The sequence below is a fragment of the Acanthopagrus latus genome, chromosome 9, assembly GCF_904848185.1.
Source record: "Acanthopagrus latus isolate v.2019 chromosome 9, fAcaLat1.1, whole genome shotgun sequence".
Taxonomy (NCBI): domain Eukaryota; kingdom Metazoa; phylum Chordata; class Actinopteri; order Spariformes; family Sparidae; genus Acanthopagrus; species Acanthopagrus latus.
The window spans coordinates 27,456,688-27,470,667 of record NC_051047.1 but is presented as its reverse complement, the minus strand read 5'-3'; the positions used below and the strand labels follow the sequence as shown (position 1 = coordinate 27,470,667).

The window sequence follows — 13,980 nt, the reverse complement described above, 5'->3', positions numbered from 1 at the left end:
GAGGGAGGGAGGGAGGGGAGAACGTTCCCCTCAGACTGCACACACAAACACTTAACTATATGTTGGTTCGTGAGCACATGGGTGGAAGTGTGTGCATAAAACACACACTGGCAAACACAACGGCGGCTTTGGGCTGGACACTGGGGGCTCATAGACGATTGAGCACGAGCCCCCCTCGCTAATAAAATTCACAGTGTTAGTATTAGTGAGATTTAGCAGGGAAAATAAACAGTCACCCACTCTGGTTGGCTGGCTGGCTGGCTGGCTGGAGACGTGGAGGCCCCGGGGCCCTGCTGGTCCTGTAGAGAGCAGAGCAGCTCCCCATCATCACGGAGGCGGACTCTGCCGAGGCCTGCTTCACCCGAGTCAAGGTCGGAGGCTGACAAGCCAAAGATTCTCCACCGAGGCCGACCGCCCCGTGCTGACTGCGTGCTTTCCCTTCAGATGATGATTTCAAAACTCTTGGAGCCCAGTTTGAAAAACATTTAAAGCCCGATTCACACCAAAAACTGTAAAGATGTTCACACCAGGCCGCTTTCTTTTTAAAAAGGTAACGATAACTACAGGAGAAAAAGGCCACATACCAATTCTTTTCTCCCCCCCTGGTCCATGTGTTTCGGGTCGGGACGACACTGAGAAGCTCGCTGCTTGTGGGGGATTAGCACAACCCTCCAATTAAAGTGTTTTCATTTTCCACAAAGCCATTTCAGTTAAAACAGCACACACTGGCAAATGCCTAAAATAATCACACACACATTCCTCCTCCCCATCCTTTAATACTTTTTTTTTCCTCTTCTCTCGACTGTATCGATGTGCACTGGAGCGCCTGTAATTATGACTCTCTATATAAATCCAGATCCCACAATTACAACCAGCCCAAGATGCAGTTGCACACACACACACACACCACGTTACCACATACTGCCGCGCCGCCTCGGCCTGTGCAACATCTGTTTTCTCACTCCCTGCCGGAACCTGCTCGCCCTTTCAATTATAACCAGCACCTATAAAACACTCCTTTACCAAGTGGTGAGAGTGTGTGTGTGTGTGTGTGTGTGTGTGTGTGTGTGTGTGTGTGTGTGTGTGTGTGTGTGTGTGTGTGTGTGTGTGTGTGTGTGTTAGATCGATGACATCCACCGAGCTAAACAGAACTCGCTCAGCTTCAGCGCAGACGTTTCATCTTTGATGCTGCAGGCGCGCTGAATTCCTCCGAGCTGAGGTTGATGTAAAGATGGAGGCTGTTTGACGACGGCGGGCGGTGTGTGGTGTGTTCGGGCACGGTGCCGAGGAGGGTGAGGCAGGCGCCAGGCTACCAGGCCACCAGGTTGCGAGGCCTGTTTCCTGCTTTATAAAAAAAATATATATTAATACACTTATCTCCCATTAAATCTGTTGGCAGGGCTGCAGGCTCGCCTCACTGCAGAAATAACAAACCCTGGCTGCAGCGCTCAAAGAAAACAATTTGACTTAAACTGTAACTTCAAGTATTTTAATTACATGCAATTTTTCCGTCTACTTTTAAAGGATGAATTCAGCGTTTTAAGAGTTTTTACAGTAAATTATAAAAGGTCTTATTGATTAAATTCAGTGTATTAATGTGGTATTCCATCTCCTGTTCTGCAGCTTTCTGCTAGATTTATTATTATTTTCACCTACACAAAGATGTCAGTGTGACCTTTATGGGGAACGTGACGTGTGTTTCTCGTCTTTACGACTGAAGATTTAAACTCATTTCAAATCAGTCTCCTGCAATAAATCAAACATCCACACTGGAGAAGAAGCCAAGTCAAAAATAAGTTTGAAATATCTAAATATAAGTTGTTTCTTGCTTGTAATAAATGAAAAATGCCCCCAAAAAGTCAAATTAATCCCAGTGAAATGCTATAAATGTGTCTTGTTTATAGATTATATCTTACTTATATGTTTGTAGTACTTTTGAATAGAAATCATACTAATCCTGAGATTTTTAGTTTTTGCAGTATTGACATAAAACTTGGATTAGATGGAGATTTACATGTGATTTAAATACTTAAAAGATTTTTTTGAGCATGTGGAGCGATGACTAACTTCACCGAGTGACCTCCTCGTTCATGGCGCTCACGTTTGTGGAGGACGGTCCTCCTCCTCCTGCTCCTCCTCCTCCTCCTCCTCCTCCTCCTCCTCCTCCTCCTCGTTGTTAACCAAAAGATGACACATTTATTTATTAGCCCTAAAGTTGCACATTCCCGGGGAACGTTTGTTGTTTTTGCCAACTCTTTCATTCACGTCTCCTATCATCTCCACCAGGCCCCTCAACTACTGTCGTCTGAAGTTCCCGGGGGCCTTTTAACTAAGTGCACATGCCTCTGCTTTACGACTCGCCACCTCCAAAACATAATAGTTTTGGAAGTAAGGTCCTGGTTTATGGCTGCAGGTCTGGCGCGGTGATTACGGCGGTGCCTGGATTCATTTGGCTCGAGGCGTCGCGAGAGTCGGGGATTGGTTTCATATTGACAGCGGTGGCGGTGACGTGCAGCGAATGTGCGCTTAGGCGAGTCGTGATGGGCCTATTATGAGTTTCCTGCCTCTCACGCCTCCGGTAATGTCCGCTGTAAGACCTAATTACACGAGTGCAACAAAGACGCACAGGCCGGCGCTGCTCTCTGTCCCGCCACACCGCGAGGCAGCACCTGTTGGACACCGAGCATCCGTCTCCGTCTGCGTGGGAGCTGCGGCGACATATCTTTGAAATTTTAAAAGAAATAAACACACATGAACGACGAACCATCAGTACATGTGGGAAAATAAATCACCTTCTCTTCAAGTTCATGGGAAAGTAGTACCCTCCATCTTTTCCCTGTGTTCTCTTCTATGAGATTAAGAAAATAATGCCACAACCAGGTCTAGCGGGAGGCCGTGAACTCTACCTCTGTGACTTGTTCTCTCTTTTTTTTTTTTTTTTGTTTTTAATGGTATTCTGAGATCAATTTGTTTAAATTGCCTCCATTTAACTTGCCCAAGTACAGCGGTCTGAAAGAGATCGCTATCACGGTAATTACTGAGAATGATTGGGGAGCGATTCATTATGCATAAGAGGATGCGAATGTTAAATAGGGGGAGCTGTGTGTGTGTGTGTGTGTGTGTGTGTGTGTGTGTGTGTGTGTGTGTGTGTGTGTGTGTGTGTGTGTGTGTGTGTGTGAGAGATGCAGGAGATAGAGCGTAGCTTAGCATGGCTGTGACCTCCACGAGGGCGCTCAGGGCTGAACGCTGCTTCTAACGTGGTCCAGGCTAACCGCTGGTTTCTTCTGAGGCCAGGAAGAGATTTAATGGAAGTGCGAGGAATTTGTTCACAGGCGGGAGTTACTGCCATTGAAGTAGCAGAGTAGGGTTGGGTTCCTACGTTGTGGAGACGTTTACATAGTAAAAAACAAAATAATGAGTAAAATCCAAAAAGATTTCATTCTTTATTCAGTTTTTGCCCCTGACATTTAGCGTCTGTGCTCACAGCTTCCCCGTTTGTCAGCATCTCGATGAGTATTAACGCAGTCACACCGCTGTGATCGATTTTACAGGTAACTTCTTGTTAAAAGAATTGTTATAAATCAGGAAAAAGAAGGGAGAATTTTGAGCCCAGGATGAGAAAGGAAAGGAAAGGAAATCCCAGGAAAATCAGGATGGTTGGCAAGTAACGTTATAGAGATAAAGACAAAGTCAAAAGGCAACACGTCTAACCTGAGGAAACAACTGCTCACACATAAAATATAAACAAACTCCAAAGAGTGTAGCGTGTTTGAAAGCCAGGCGACCTGTAGCAGCCACACCTGTGCTAACATTAGCATCACGGCGCTGTGCTAGTTCCCGGAGAGTTGAACCCTCCGACATGAGCAGCGAGGCATCGACATCTTCGATATCAATTAACCAGCTTTAGAAGTCGTTTTTGGAGATGCTGAGATGTCTGACATCGTCTCTACTGTGTCTCTTTGTGTCCAGTGTCGCGGTTCTCCAGCCCTCGGCTGACTCCCCGTCTGAGCAGGAAGAGGGCGCTGTCCATCTCCCCGCTGTCAGACGCCAGCATCGACCTGCAGACGATGATCCGCACCTCGCCCAACTCTCTGGTGGCGTACATCAACAACTCGCGCTCCAGCTCGGCCGCCAGCAGCTCGTACGGACACCTTTCAGTCGGAGGGATCAGGTACAGAGCACCTGCAAGCAGACCTCCTGATTAAGTAAGGAAAATGTTGGTTCAAATACAAAATGAAGTGACTCCTGACCTTCTCAGCCCCTCGTTCAGCTTCCCTCCTCACATCAACCCCGTGGCGTACCAGCAGCTGTTGTCCCAGCAGCGAGGTCTCAACGCCTTCGGCCACACGCCGCCCCTCATTCAACCGTCGCCGTCCTCCTTCGCTGCCCGCCAACACCCCCTCACCGCTTCAGCCATGTCCGCCTCCCACAACAGCTCCAACTCTGAGGCCAACCAGGTAAGACGTAACACACAGCATCATATTTGAATACTGACGCTCCCTTTTTAAGCAGATTAATTTTCACTTTCATGTCGCAGATCAGATCTCAGAACAGCGTCAAGTTTTGCATGCTTTTATAATGCTATGATTGAGGTTTACGCAGCCTGCAGCTGTTCATACTGAGGCGGATAAATGGGACGTTATACGTTAAAGGGAAATTTTGCCAGTGTTGACATGACAACATGAGCAGAGAATCTTCTGTGTACTGTAAACCACGAGACTCAACTTTCTTTGCAATTAGATTTTCCCTCCAATCTGATATCAAGTCCACATCGCCGATATCTGTCTCTGTTCACGATCAAAGAACATATAGATTTAATAGTCTTTATTTTTGTAAGATTTAAAGCAGCGTGTACAGATGCACTGGTCTTATTCACGCTCTCGCACAGAAAGACGACGTCTTTATTCCAAGGAAACAGTTAATGATGGTAACTGACCAGATCTTTTTAAAACAGCTGTCAAATCATTGATGTGGGCAGTGATTCGTTGGTTTTGGTTATAAGAACCCTTCAAATCATTTTTTCATACGTCTCTGTGCAGTTGACCGGATGAAGATCTGTGCCTGGTGTGAAAAGTTTTTTAGGTGCAAGTATTTGGTGGAAGGTTAGAAGTCCTCAGTAAAGAATAAAGAAGACGGGCAGGGAGTAACTTCATCCTTTAGATCTAGAAAAGGTAATTTAGTTAGTTAGATTCAATCAGCTTACGTGGGGCCGCAGCCAGTAAGTATTTACAATGTAAATCGTTTTAACTGCAGTTACAGAGGTAGCTTTTGCTGCATGGAGCAAAATGTAATTTAAAAAAATTTAATTTGGAACCACAAGAAGTTGTTTTGACGTATGTAACGACCCCGTGTGGACGTCACTCGGACATTAATAGCGAACGCTCAGAAGACATTGACGTCTTTTCATCATCGTCAGTGAACCGACGTCTTTTGGATACGTCTGTTCTCAGGGGTTATTATTAATTATTATTAATACGGTGGGGAAACAGACGAACTACTCCACTAACTGTTGCAGCAGTTTCTTCAGAGTTCAGGACGAATGTGTAAATGTGGCCTCAGTTTACAAGTCGTCAGGAATGAAGTGATTTTTTTTTTTTTTGCACATTTTCTCAGGTGGGAAATATGCAGGAGGCTCATTCTCAGCTCCATCTGTCTTCCTTCCTACCGTCTCCTCAGCCTCTTTATCAGCCCACTGTATACACCGCAGCCACGCGTAACGTAAACTTCCCACTCGGTGAATCACTCCTCACGCTGCCATCAGCCGCCTCCAGCTCTGTTTCAGCATGTTTTCTTACCGACACACACACACCAAAAGTATCCGAGTATCCAGAGTGTTGTATTTGCATCTTTTAAACAAGACACACCCCAATTCACACACTACACACACTCACACATTCAGCTTTAATTCTGCAGTGATCAGAACCATATTTCCTTCCTGGTTTTCTGCCAACTGAATGAATCATCGAGGCCCCCAGAAATGCTGAGCTGCACCGTAGCGTCTGGGTGGGATTAAGAGACCCCCCTCCGATCCTGGACCCCCTCCGATCAGCCTCAATTTACACACACAATAATTTATCAGCTGCTTTAGATTTTATATCTTTCCTTTCTTTTTCGCCCTCCATTAGCGCTCGAGCCTTATGTGTCTGCGTCTCACTGCCGTCTTCAGGGTCTGTCGGTAGATCAAAGTCTGCAACCCCCACAAAAACCCCGACCCCGCCGCCCTCCCCCTCCGTACTGAGGGTAATAACTCCTCTTCTTTCATATTTCTCTTTGCGGCTTCGGCGATCATAAGACAGTCTAAACTGTTTAGTCTCGGCGGCGGGTCCTGGTCTGACGTACGGGCCGCGGTGCCTGGTGCAACCAGGACTCCACACAACCACTATCCACCCCAAAAACTACTGCACGCCATCTCTTTGACTCATATATCTGATTCCCCTCCGCCGCTCCGTGTGGCGACCGTGGAATCTCGTGGTCAGCATCAGGATTTCTAGAATGATTCACTGAGGGGCAAAAGACAGCAAAAGAAAAAAACCTTGTCTTTCTTAAATCTCGTGTCTGTTTGTATCCGACCCTCAGAACGCCAGTGGAGACCCAGCAGTGAGCAGCACAGTCAACCCGTTGAACACCAAGAGGTCAAAGGTGAAGACGGAGGCAGAGGGTCCGCTGCCCATCTCACCGTCCTCGCAGGTAAATCTTGTCCCAGCTTCCTTTAGAAATTGTACAATTTTGTGATCTGTTGAGTCAGGAGAAACTTTATGAACTTTATGAAACATCATCTCTGATGAATTCTGGATTATTTGAGCCTTCTTGTTAATTCGGCACTTAATGTTCTTTCTTTCTTTCTTTGGGTAAAAAACAAACCTGGATCAAAAGTAGTCGCTCAGGACAGATTTTGAGACGCATATTAATGATCACTCAGGATGATTGTGATTGCTTTAGTTTCACTCCCAGTTTCAAAATCTGCAATGACCTTCAAAAAACATCCTAATCATGCATTCATCTTTATTTATACACAAGAGGAAAAAAGAATTCAACTATTTGTGCAGTGAAGTTATCTTAGTTCATTCGTTCATCTGCAGTTGCTAATTCAGCTCTAATTGATTATTGGTAGTGAATAAATAGCGGCTTTAATCAATGACAAGACGTGATGTCACGCAGTGAGATCAGGCAACAACTCATTAGGATGAAGAAGCCGATAAGATAAGACGGATGCAAAACAGCACTGAATGCTTCTTTAACATATTGACCACAGATTGAGGTAAAAAGATGTTTTTTATTCCAGTCGTTTGTACTCTTTAATGGTTTACACACATCTTCTGATAAAGTGCCGTCTTCCTTTTTCTGCAGGACCACGGTGGAGGGATCTTGGACCTGAGTGAGGATCTGGATAAAGATGAGTGCAAACAGGAGCCCGAGGCCATTTATGAGACCAACTGCCACTGGGAGGGCTGCGCCAAGGAGTACGACACCCAGGACCAGCTCGTCCATGTGAGTGATGGACCCGATACTGAACATTAATCTGTGCAGCGTACAGAACACACCAGAGCTGATGCTCACTAATACTGAAATACTGATTCTTAATATTTGAGAACAGTTTCACTACTCATTTCCTGCAGAAGCAACACTTTCAAACCAGCTGCGGTTTCTCACTTTTCCTTCTCTGACAGAAAGTTGACACTCATCCACTTGTCTCATGATGTGCTTCACACACAGTAGACAAGCCGTGTTGCATCTATCTTTTAATAATCTAAATTCTTGTAGAAACATTAACGTGCACATCGTCATCGTCTTGGTTACGGTGATCGTTGGAAAACAAACTGTCCCATGTCAACTTTCATCTCTTTCTGTTCTGGACATCGTCACCGTCGTTATGAGTTTTCCTTTTCGCTGTTGTGAAAGTAAATTCCAAAAGATGCCGTCAGAGCCGCAGAGAGCCGCATGCTGTTGTGCAGAAAGTGAAAAGTTCACACAACTCTTCTGCTACTCGTTAAATCCTCGCTGATTGAGTCGCGTCAGAAAGCTGTCCGGTAACTGATCCTTTCCTGTCGGGGCTGACACGCGCTTCGTTAATGAGCCTGCCGGCTCTCGCCAAAACTCAAGCCCAGGCCTTGCAGCTGTGCCCCCCGTCCCCTCGGTCCCATGACCTCTGACCCCTCACCTCTCACTCCTGGCAACACCCCCAACCCCTGAAACCCAGAGGGCCGACCATAAATCCATCGTCATGCCAGAAGCTCTGGAGTTATAGAACCTCGTGCTCCCCTACTTTTCCAGTCCACGTTCTCTTCTTGCTTTCCGTCAGTTATCTCAGAGCAGCGGTGGGAGGGGCGTGAGTCACGTCCACATCCTCAGAGACCAATAGGAGGTGGCGGTGGTCGCTGTGGGCCGCTAGGTGTCGGGACGAGAGTTACCTTTATGAACTTTTGCCCGAACTCCAGCTCCCAAGCAGCGAGACTCTGAGAGCTTGGCAGGATTAGCGAGCAGGCTAGCAGGAGCTCGGTGGTTTGATCTCGGGTGTGGACAAAGTGAGGCCAACACATTCTCAAATCCTCGCAGGACTGAGGGCTCTTTTCAAAAAAGGTCTCTGCTTTCTATCAACTTCACAAAAAAAAAAAAAAAAGAACCAGTAGTCGCCGTTTTTTTCCCTGACAGCGTCTCCCTGAGCACATCCAGGGTTTCACACAAGGTTCTCTTAATATCAGCAGAAAAAACACACACCTGTGGCTTTTTCCTGGCTTCTGCTTAACCAAAATAATCCAGTTTCAAGAGCCCCCACCCCCCTGAAAATTATGGATTTGCAGCGGCGTGTAAGCTGAAAATAGAGGCCTCCACTTGTGTCCGTTCCTCCACCTTCAACCCAAAATAGATCTCAGCAGAAACGTCGACCACTGAGCTTTTTCGCTGGTGGAGAAGTGGCCACATAAGTGCAGCATTGTGGGCCGGGATGTCCTCAGGAAATGAAGTGGTTCCTCTGGGTGTGTGGCTATTTGCATGTGGTGCACGGGATGAGAGTTTTCAAGTGTGTCTGTTCAGAAACATTGTGTGTGTGTGCACAGCAAGTGTGTTTGATGCTGACGGACATTTGTTTTATTTTTAACTGGAAATAATGAATCAGATACTGGAATTATACTAAGATGTATAACTTTGCGGTTTGGACGCATCGTTTTATAGAGAAATCTCTGAGATGTCACATTTAGATGTAGCTGCAACAATTGATTAGTTTACATCTATTAAATTATTTGCCCATTTTGATAAATCGATTTATTAGCTTGTGTCATTTTTAAAAGAAAATTAAGTCAGAATCCTCTGATTCCGTCTCGTTAAATCCACATTATTTACTGTTCTAACTTAAAATAATATCTACAAAATCATCTTTGTTATGACTTGTATTAGGAAAAATGGTGCCAATTGTTCTTGCACTATGCAACTTATGTGTGCGAGTACGATGTACCACCACTATGTTGGTGGAAGTAGATCATGTTTTATAGATAAAATGTTATCTTGTTTTCGCTCCAGCTGCTCTGAGGACAGGTGGAAGCTTAGCTTTGTGTTTGCAACGTTTTCAACTCACTAGTTTTCTTTAGATGTGAATATTTTCTGGTTTCTTTCCTTCTCTATCACAGTAAGGTAAATATCTTTGGGTTGTGGATAAAACAAGACAGTTGAGGACGTCATCTTTGGCTTTTGGACACTTTAACTGATCAGTGATTTGGTCAGAAAATGGTGTAATTGGGAAAATAAAAAAAATAAAAAAACAATAGTTTAATTTAACTAGCAGAATAGCTGATAGAGAATGTTAAACACACAGGAAACTTCTCCCCCCGCTGACTTCCTGATCCATCCAAAAGTAAGAGGAAACAAAGATAAATACTCTTCCTGAGCACTTTTACTGGGATCTGAAGAAGTTCCTGTTCCTTGAGAAACAAACACACACAGTCTCACACACACACAGCCTGAAAAAACAACCACAGTGCTTTTATAGTTTTTGTCTCCTGTTGACAGATGCATAATAACTGTCAGCCATAATGGATGGCACCGTCACTCACAGTGTGTGTGTGGACACATGAAAGAGGGAGAATCTTCTGGTGGGAAAAAGACAAGAATTTGCTGACTCGTTTTTAGTAACACACACACACACACACACACACACGGTGTGTAGTCACCACTTCTGTGTCCCCAGACGACGTATGTTGTGATACGTTGTGATGATTGACCCGGATTGAATTGTCCCCGCAGCACATCAACAACGACCACATCCACGGTGAGAAGAAGGAGTTCGTGTGTCGCTGGGAGGAGTGTTCGCGGGAGCAGAAGCCCTTCAAGGCTCAGTACATGCTGGTGGTCCACATGAGGCGCCACACCGGGGAGAAGCCGCACAAGTGCACAGTAAGAGCAGTAAAGTGAAATAGTCTCTGATTGGCTCGTTGGCTGATTGGACAAAACTTTCAGCAAACATGTCTGAGATGAAGATGATGTTTGACTGCAGTATCAACCTTTTCTTGAAGGGACAGCGAGAGTCTTTCTGTAAATACCTTAAATTCTGTTTATTCAACAAACATTAACAACTATAATCTCAGATGAACGATTTGTCTACAACAATGAACACTGTCAGGTATCCTGTGAAACTCTGGTATTAACGACCACTGGAAGAAGAACTTGGATCTCTCTCGGCCATGTTAGCAGCACTCTCACAAATACTGGAGAAAAAAAAAACTCCATGTGATTTTCTTTGTGCTGAGCGCCAGTGATATTTTCCATGTTGATAAATCTTTGGGGTTTTGCTGAAGCCTTCGTTTTCTGTGTGAAGATCAAATCGAGGGCCTGTTTGCTGCGCTTCAAAGCCTGCTCACAGGCTCTTGTGAATGCATTAAAACAGATGACTTGTGAGAGAGGGAGAGTTAAGAAAGCTGATTGACGGCGTGGGTGTGTAATTAAAATCTGCAGACAAGCAGGGGGCCGTGGGTCCTTATTAAGACCACGCTGTATATTCTCTGCACAAATCCCCACATGCATCTTCTCATAACACTCCCCTTTAAGGCTGAATCTTCTGACTTCTGTATCCAATTCCTGAGCTCGTCTAATTCGATTCTCTTTTAATTTCAAAGCCAATTACGTTTACGATGACTGCTCAGAAGGAATACCAAATTATAGCTTGTACAGTACAAGTGAATACAAAAGCTAAACACAGACTTCTCTTTGTCTCAACAAAGCAGGCCAGACAAAGAGCTCCACCACACCTCACACTTAGTTTAGATATTTCACATAATGGCCCTTTTTACCAAAGTGTAGCACTGCTCTGCTTTTGTGTGGCACGCCACAGTAGGTGGGCACCAGTCCAAGAGTAGATTACATTTGAAAACTGAAACACACACAGCTTCCCCCCCCCTCTACCCAGCTGCCGACAAAACAACCGAGCACTCAAGCAGTCAGTCTTACTGTCCGTCCGTCTGTCTTCTCTTGTGTCTCTGCAGTTTGAGGGCTGCGCAAAAGCTTACTCCCGCCTGGAGAACCTCAAGACCCACCTCAGGTCTCACACCGGGGAGAAGCCGTACGTGTGTGAGCATGAAGGCTGCAACAAGGCCTTCTCCAACGCCTCGGACCGGGCCAAGCACCAGAACCGCACACACTCTAATGAGGTACGTTCACAACGCGCACACACGCCGATCAGCTGACACACCTAGTGGGGTTTTAGGCATTTGGGCAGTGAGGGATTGTGACTTATTTGATTATTCATGTTTTATTTCCCTTTCACTACATTTCAGAAGGCAATATCAGCCTTTTTACTCCCCTACATGTATTTATTAACTTGAGTTACTCATTACTTTGCATAGTGCAGGCTGCATCATCATTTTAAATTATTATTAAGCAAAGAAAATATTCTGAATATCAGATCTGATAACTGGCCAGGCAGGTAACTAGGGAATCTATAGTAAGCACATTTTTAACCTTTATTTTACCCAGGCAGTGACATTGAGATTAAAATCTCTTATACATGTGAGACCGAACAAAGACAGGGAAATCAATTATTGGATATTAAAAAAGATCATTGCTTTGGCTTAAACTGAAATCCTCAAAGTAGCTAGTAACGAAAGTTTTCAAATAAATGTCGTGCAAAGTGGCAAAAACCTAAATTGTACTCGTACTCTTTGCAGAAACCATACGTATGTAAGATCCCGGGTTGTACCAAGCGCTACACGGACCCCAGCTCGCTCAGGAAGCATGTCAAGACGGTTCACGGCCCCGAAGCCCACGTCACCAAGAAACAGCGAAGCGACGCACCGCCGAGACTGCAGCCGCCCAAAGGCAACGGGGAGAACGAGGCAAATTCCAAGTTCAGTGCGAGAGGCGTGGATGGCAAGATCGAGGCCAACAGCACCTCTAGAGGAGTGGAGGACTGTCTGCAAGTCAAATCTATCAAGACTGAGAACTCCATGGTGAGTCCCAATTACTTAAACAGCAAACAACCCTTTTATTTAGTCCATAACACATTTGTTCGCACTTTAAGAACTTGACTTTTCCAGTGCCACCTGTCGAGACATAACGAGAATATGCTGCACTGCATGGCTTTGGAGGAGAAGGACACTAATGTTCTTGCTGTTTTCCACTTTACTAACATTGCTCTGAGGTTAAATGTTAACTGCTGGTTCTGCCTGCATCCTTCCTAACATCTCTCTGGTTGTTGCCTAAACTTGCCTCTCTCAAGTTAACCTTCCTAATGGACAGACTTCACTGAGGTGAGCACTCAAACTGTCTCTGTGTCTTCTTGCTTGACTCAGCATGGGAGGTGTGCGATTGTGTCCTCACGTTTCATGCTACATAGTTGAATTCTTGCATGTTCTTAAAAAAAAAGTACCTTTTGCATGATAAGGACACGCTTCATTGTTTATGGGATGAACACATACACACTCTACCATTTAACTGGATTTTTCCGTCCGCAAGATCACTGGCAGTCGCCCTCGGCTGTCGGCCGATGATAAAAGTCATTGTTGCATTAATATTCAAAGGCTGGGGCTGTTTTAGCATGTGTGCTGAACAAATAGTGCCAGCGTCAAGCTGTGATCAAGACTTTAGTACATTTCTGGCCAGTTTAAATTACTGTCGCTGCTGTGCTAGATTGTTGCTCACAGAACTCATCTATTATCTACTTGTTTTCTTGTTGTAAATAAATAAAACTCATCCATAGTTAATGGGATTATGGAACTATAGGCCTACATTAGTTATTACAAAACACCATCACAATCAGAATGTTTTAACTGTGGTAATTATTTCATATTGAAGAATGCATAATGGAGTTGTCTGAGCTTGGCATGAGACATTTATTATTTTATTTTATCTATTTCCATTATTTAATTTCACTTATTTTGTTTGCCAGTTTTGCAGAACATTCATTCACTTCTGGAAAACTAAACAATGTACCTCTATCATTTATAAGAAAAGCTTTTATAGTTTGATTCATTACATTTACATCAAGTTCCTCCCTGCTGTCCTCCTACAGACGTATCAGTCCAGTCCTGGCGGCCACTCGTCATGTAGCAGCGAGCCGTCGCCTCTCAGCAGCGCCAACAACAACGACAGTGGGGTAGAGATGGCCATGCACAGCGGGGGCAGCTTCGGGGACCTCAGTGCACAGGATGAGTGCCCCATGGTTGACTCAACTGTTCCCGCTGGGGGGCAGCAGGCTGGGATGGGGCTTCAGTTGAGGAAAGCCGTGGGCCATGTTGGCGCGGTCACCATCAAGCTGGAGAACATCAAGAAGGAGAGGTTGAAGACAGTGAGGGACTCCTGCCCCTGGGTCAACTCTGCACCACAGCCACTGCAGGGCCAACGCATCAGCATGAAGCTGCCTCCCATACCTGCAGTCGGTAAGTGTGGAGGGGTTAAAGAAATCCTTTACTGTGTGTTGAGGGTGAAAGATAGCTGATTAATTGTTTTTAACTGTTAATTAGCTGCAGCCATTAAGTAATAATGTCCCTTGCATCTGCC

The 13,980-nt window shown here is 45.1% G+C and overlaps 1 protein-coding gene across 4 annotated transcripts in view; it reads left to right on the top strand.

The window, feature by feature from the left end:
• The window catches only part of gli2a (GLI family zinc finger 2a), an 81,609-nt gene that overhangs the window by 63,271 nt on the left and 4,358 nt on the right, over nt 1-13,980 (top strand). The window contains exons 1-9 of one of the 4 annotated variants that reach the window (XM_037110652.1): nt 3,196-3,664; nt 3,698-4,171; nt 4,259-4,457; nt 6,577-6,687; nt 7,348-7,488; nt 10,234-10,383; nt 11,469-11,633; nt 12,150-12,431; nt 13,493-13,859. In XM_037110652.1, coding sequence (XP_036966547.1) covers nt 4,068-4,171; nt 4,259-4,457; nt 6,577-6,687; nt 7,348-7,488; nt 10,234-10,383; nt 11,469-11,633; nt 12,150-12,431; nt 13,493-13,859 — 1,519 coding nt within the window. In that variant the 5' untranslated portion in view covers nt 3,196-3,664; nt 3,698-4,067. Of the gene's footprint in view, nt 1-3,195; nt 4,172-4,258; nt 4,458-6,576; nt 6,688-7,347; nt 7,489-10,233; nt 10,384-11,468; nt 11,634-12,149; nt 12,432-13,492; nt 13,860-13,980 lie in introns of those variants that run through there. The other 3 variants (XM_037110650.1, XM_037110648.1, XM_037110651.1) reach the window with 3 other exon arrangements.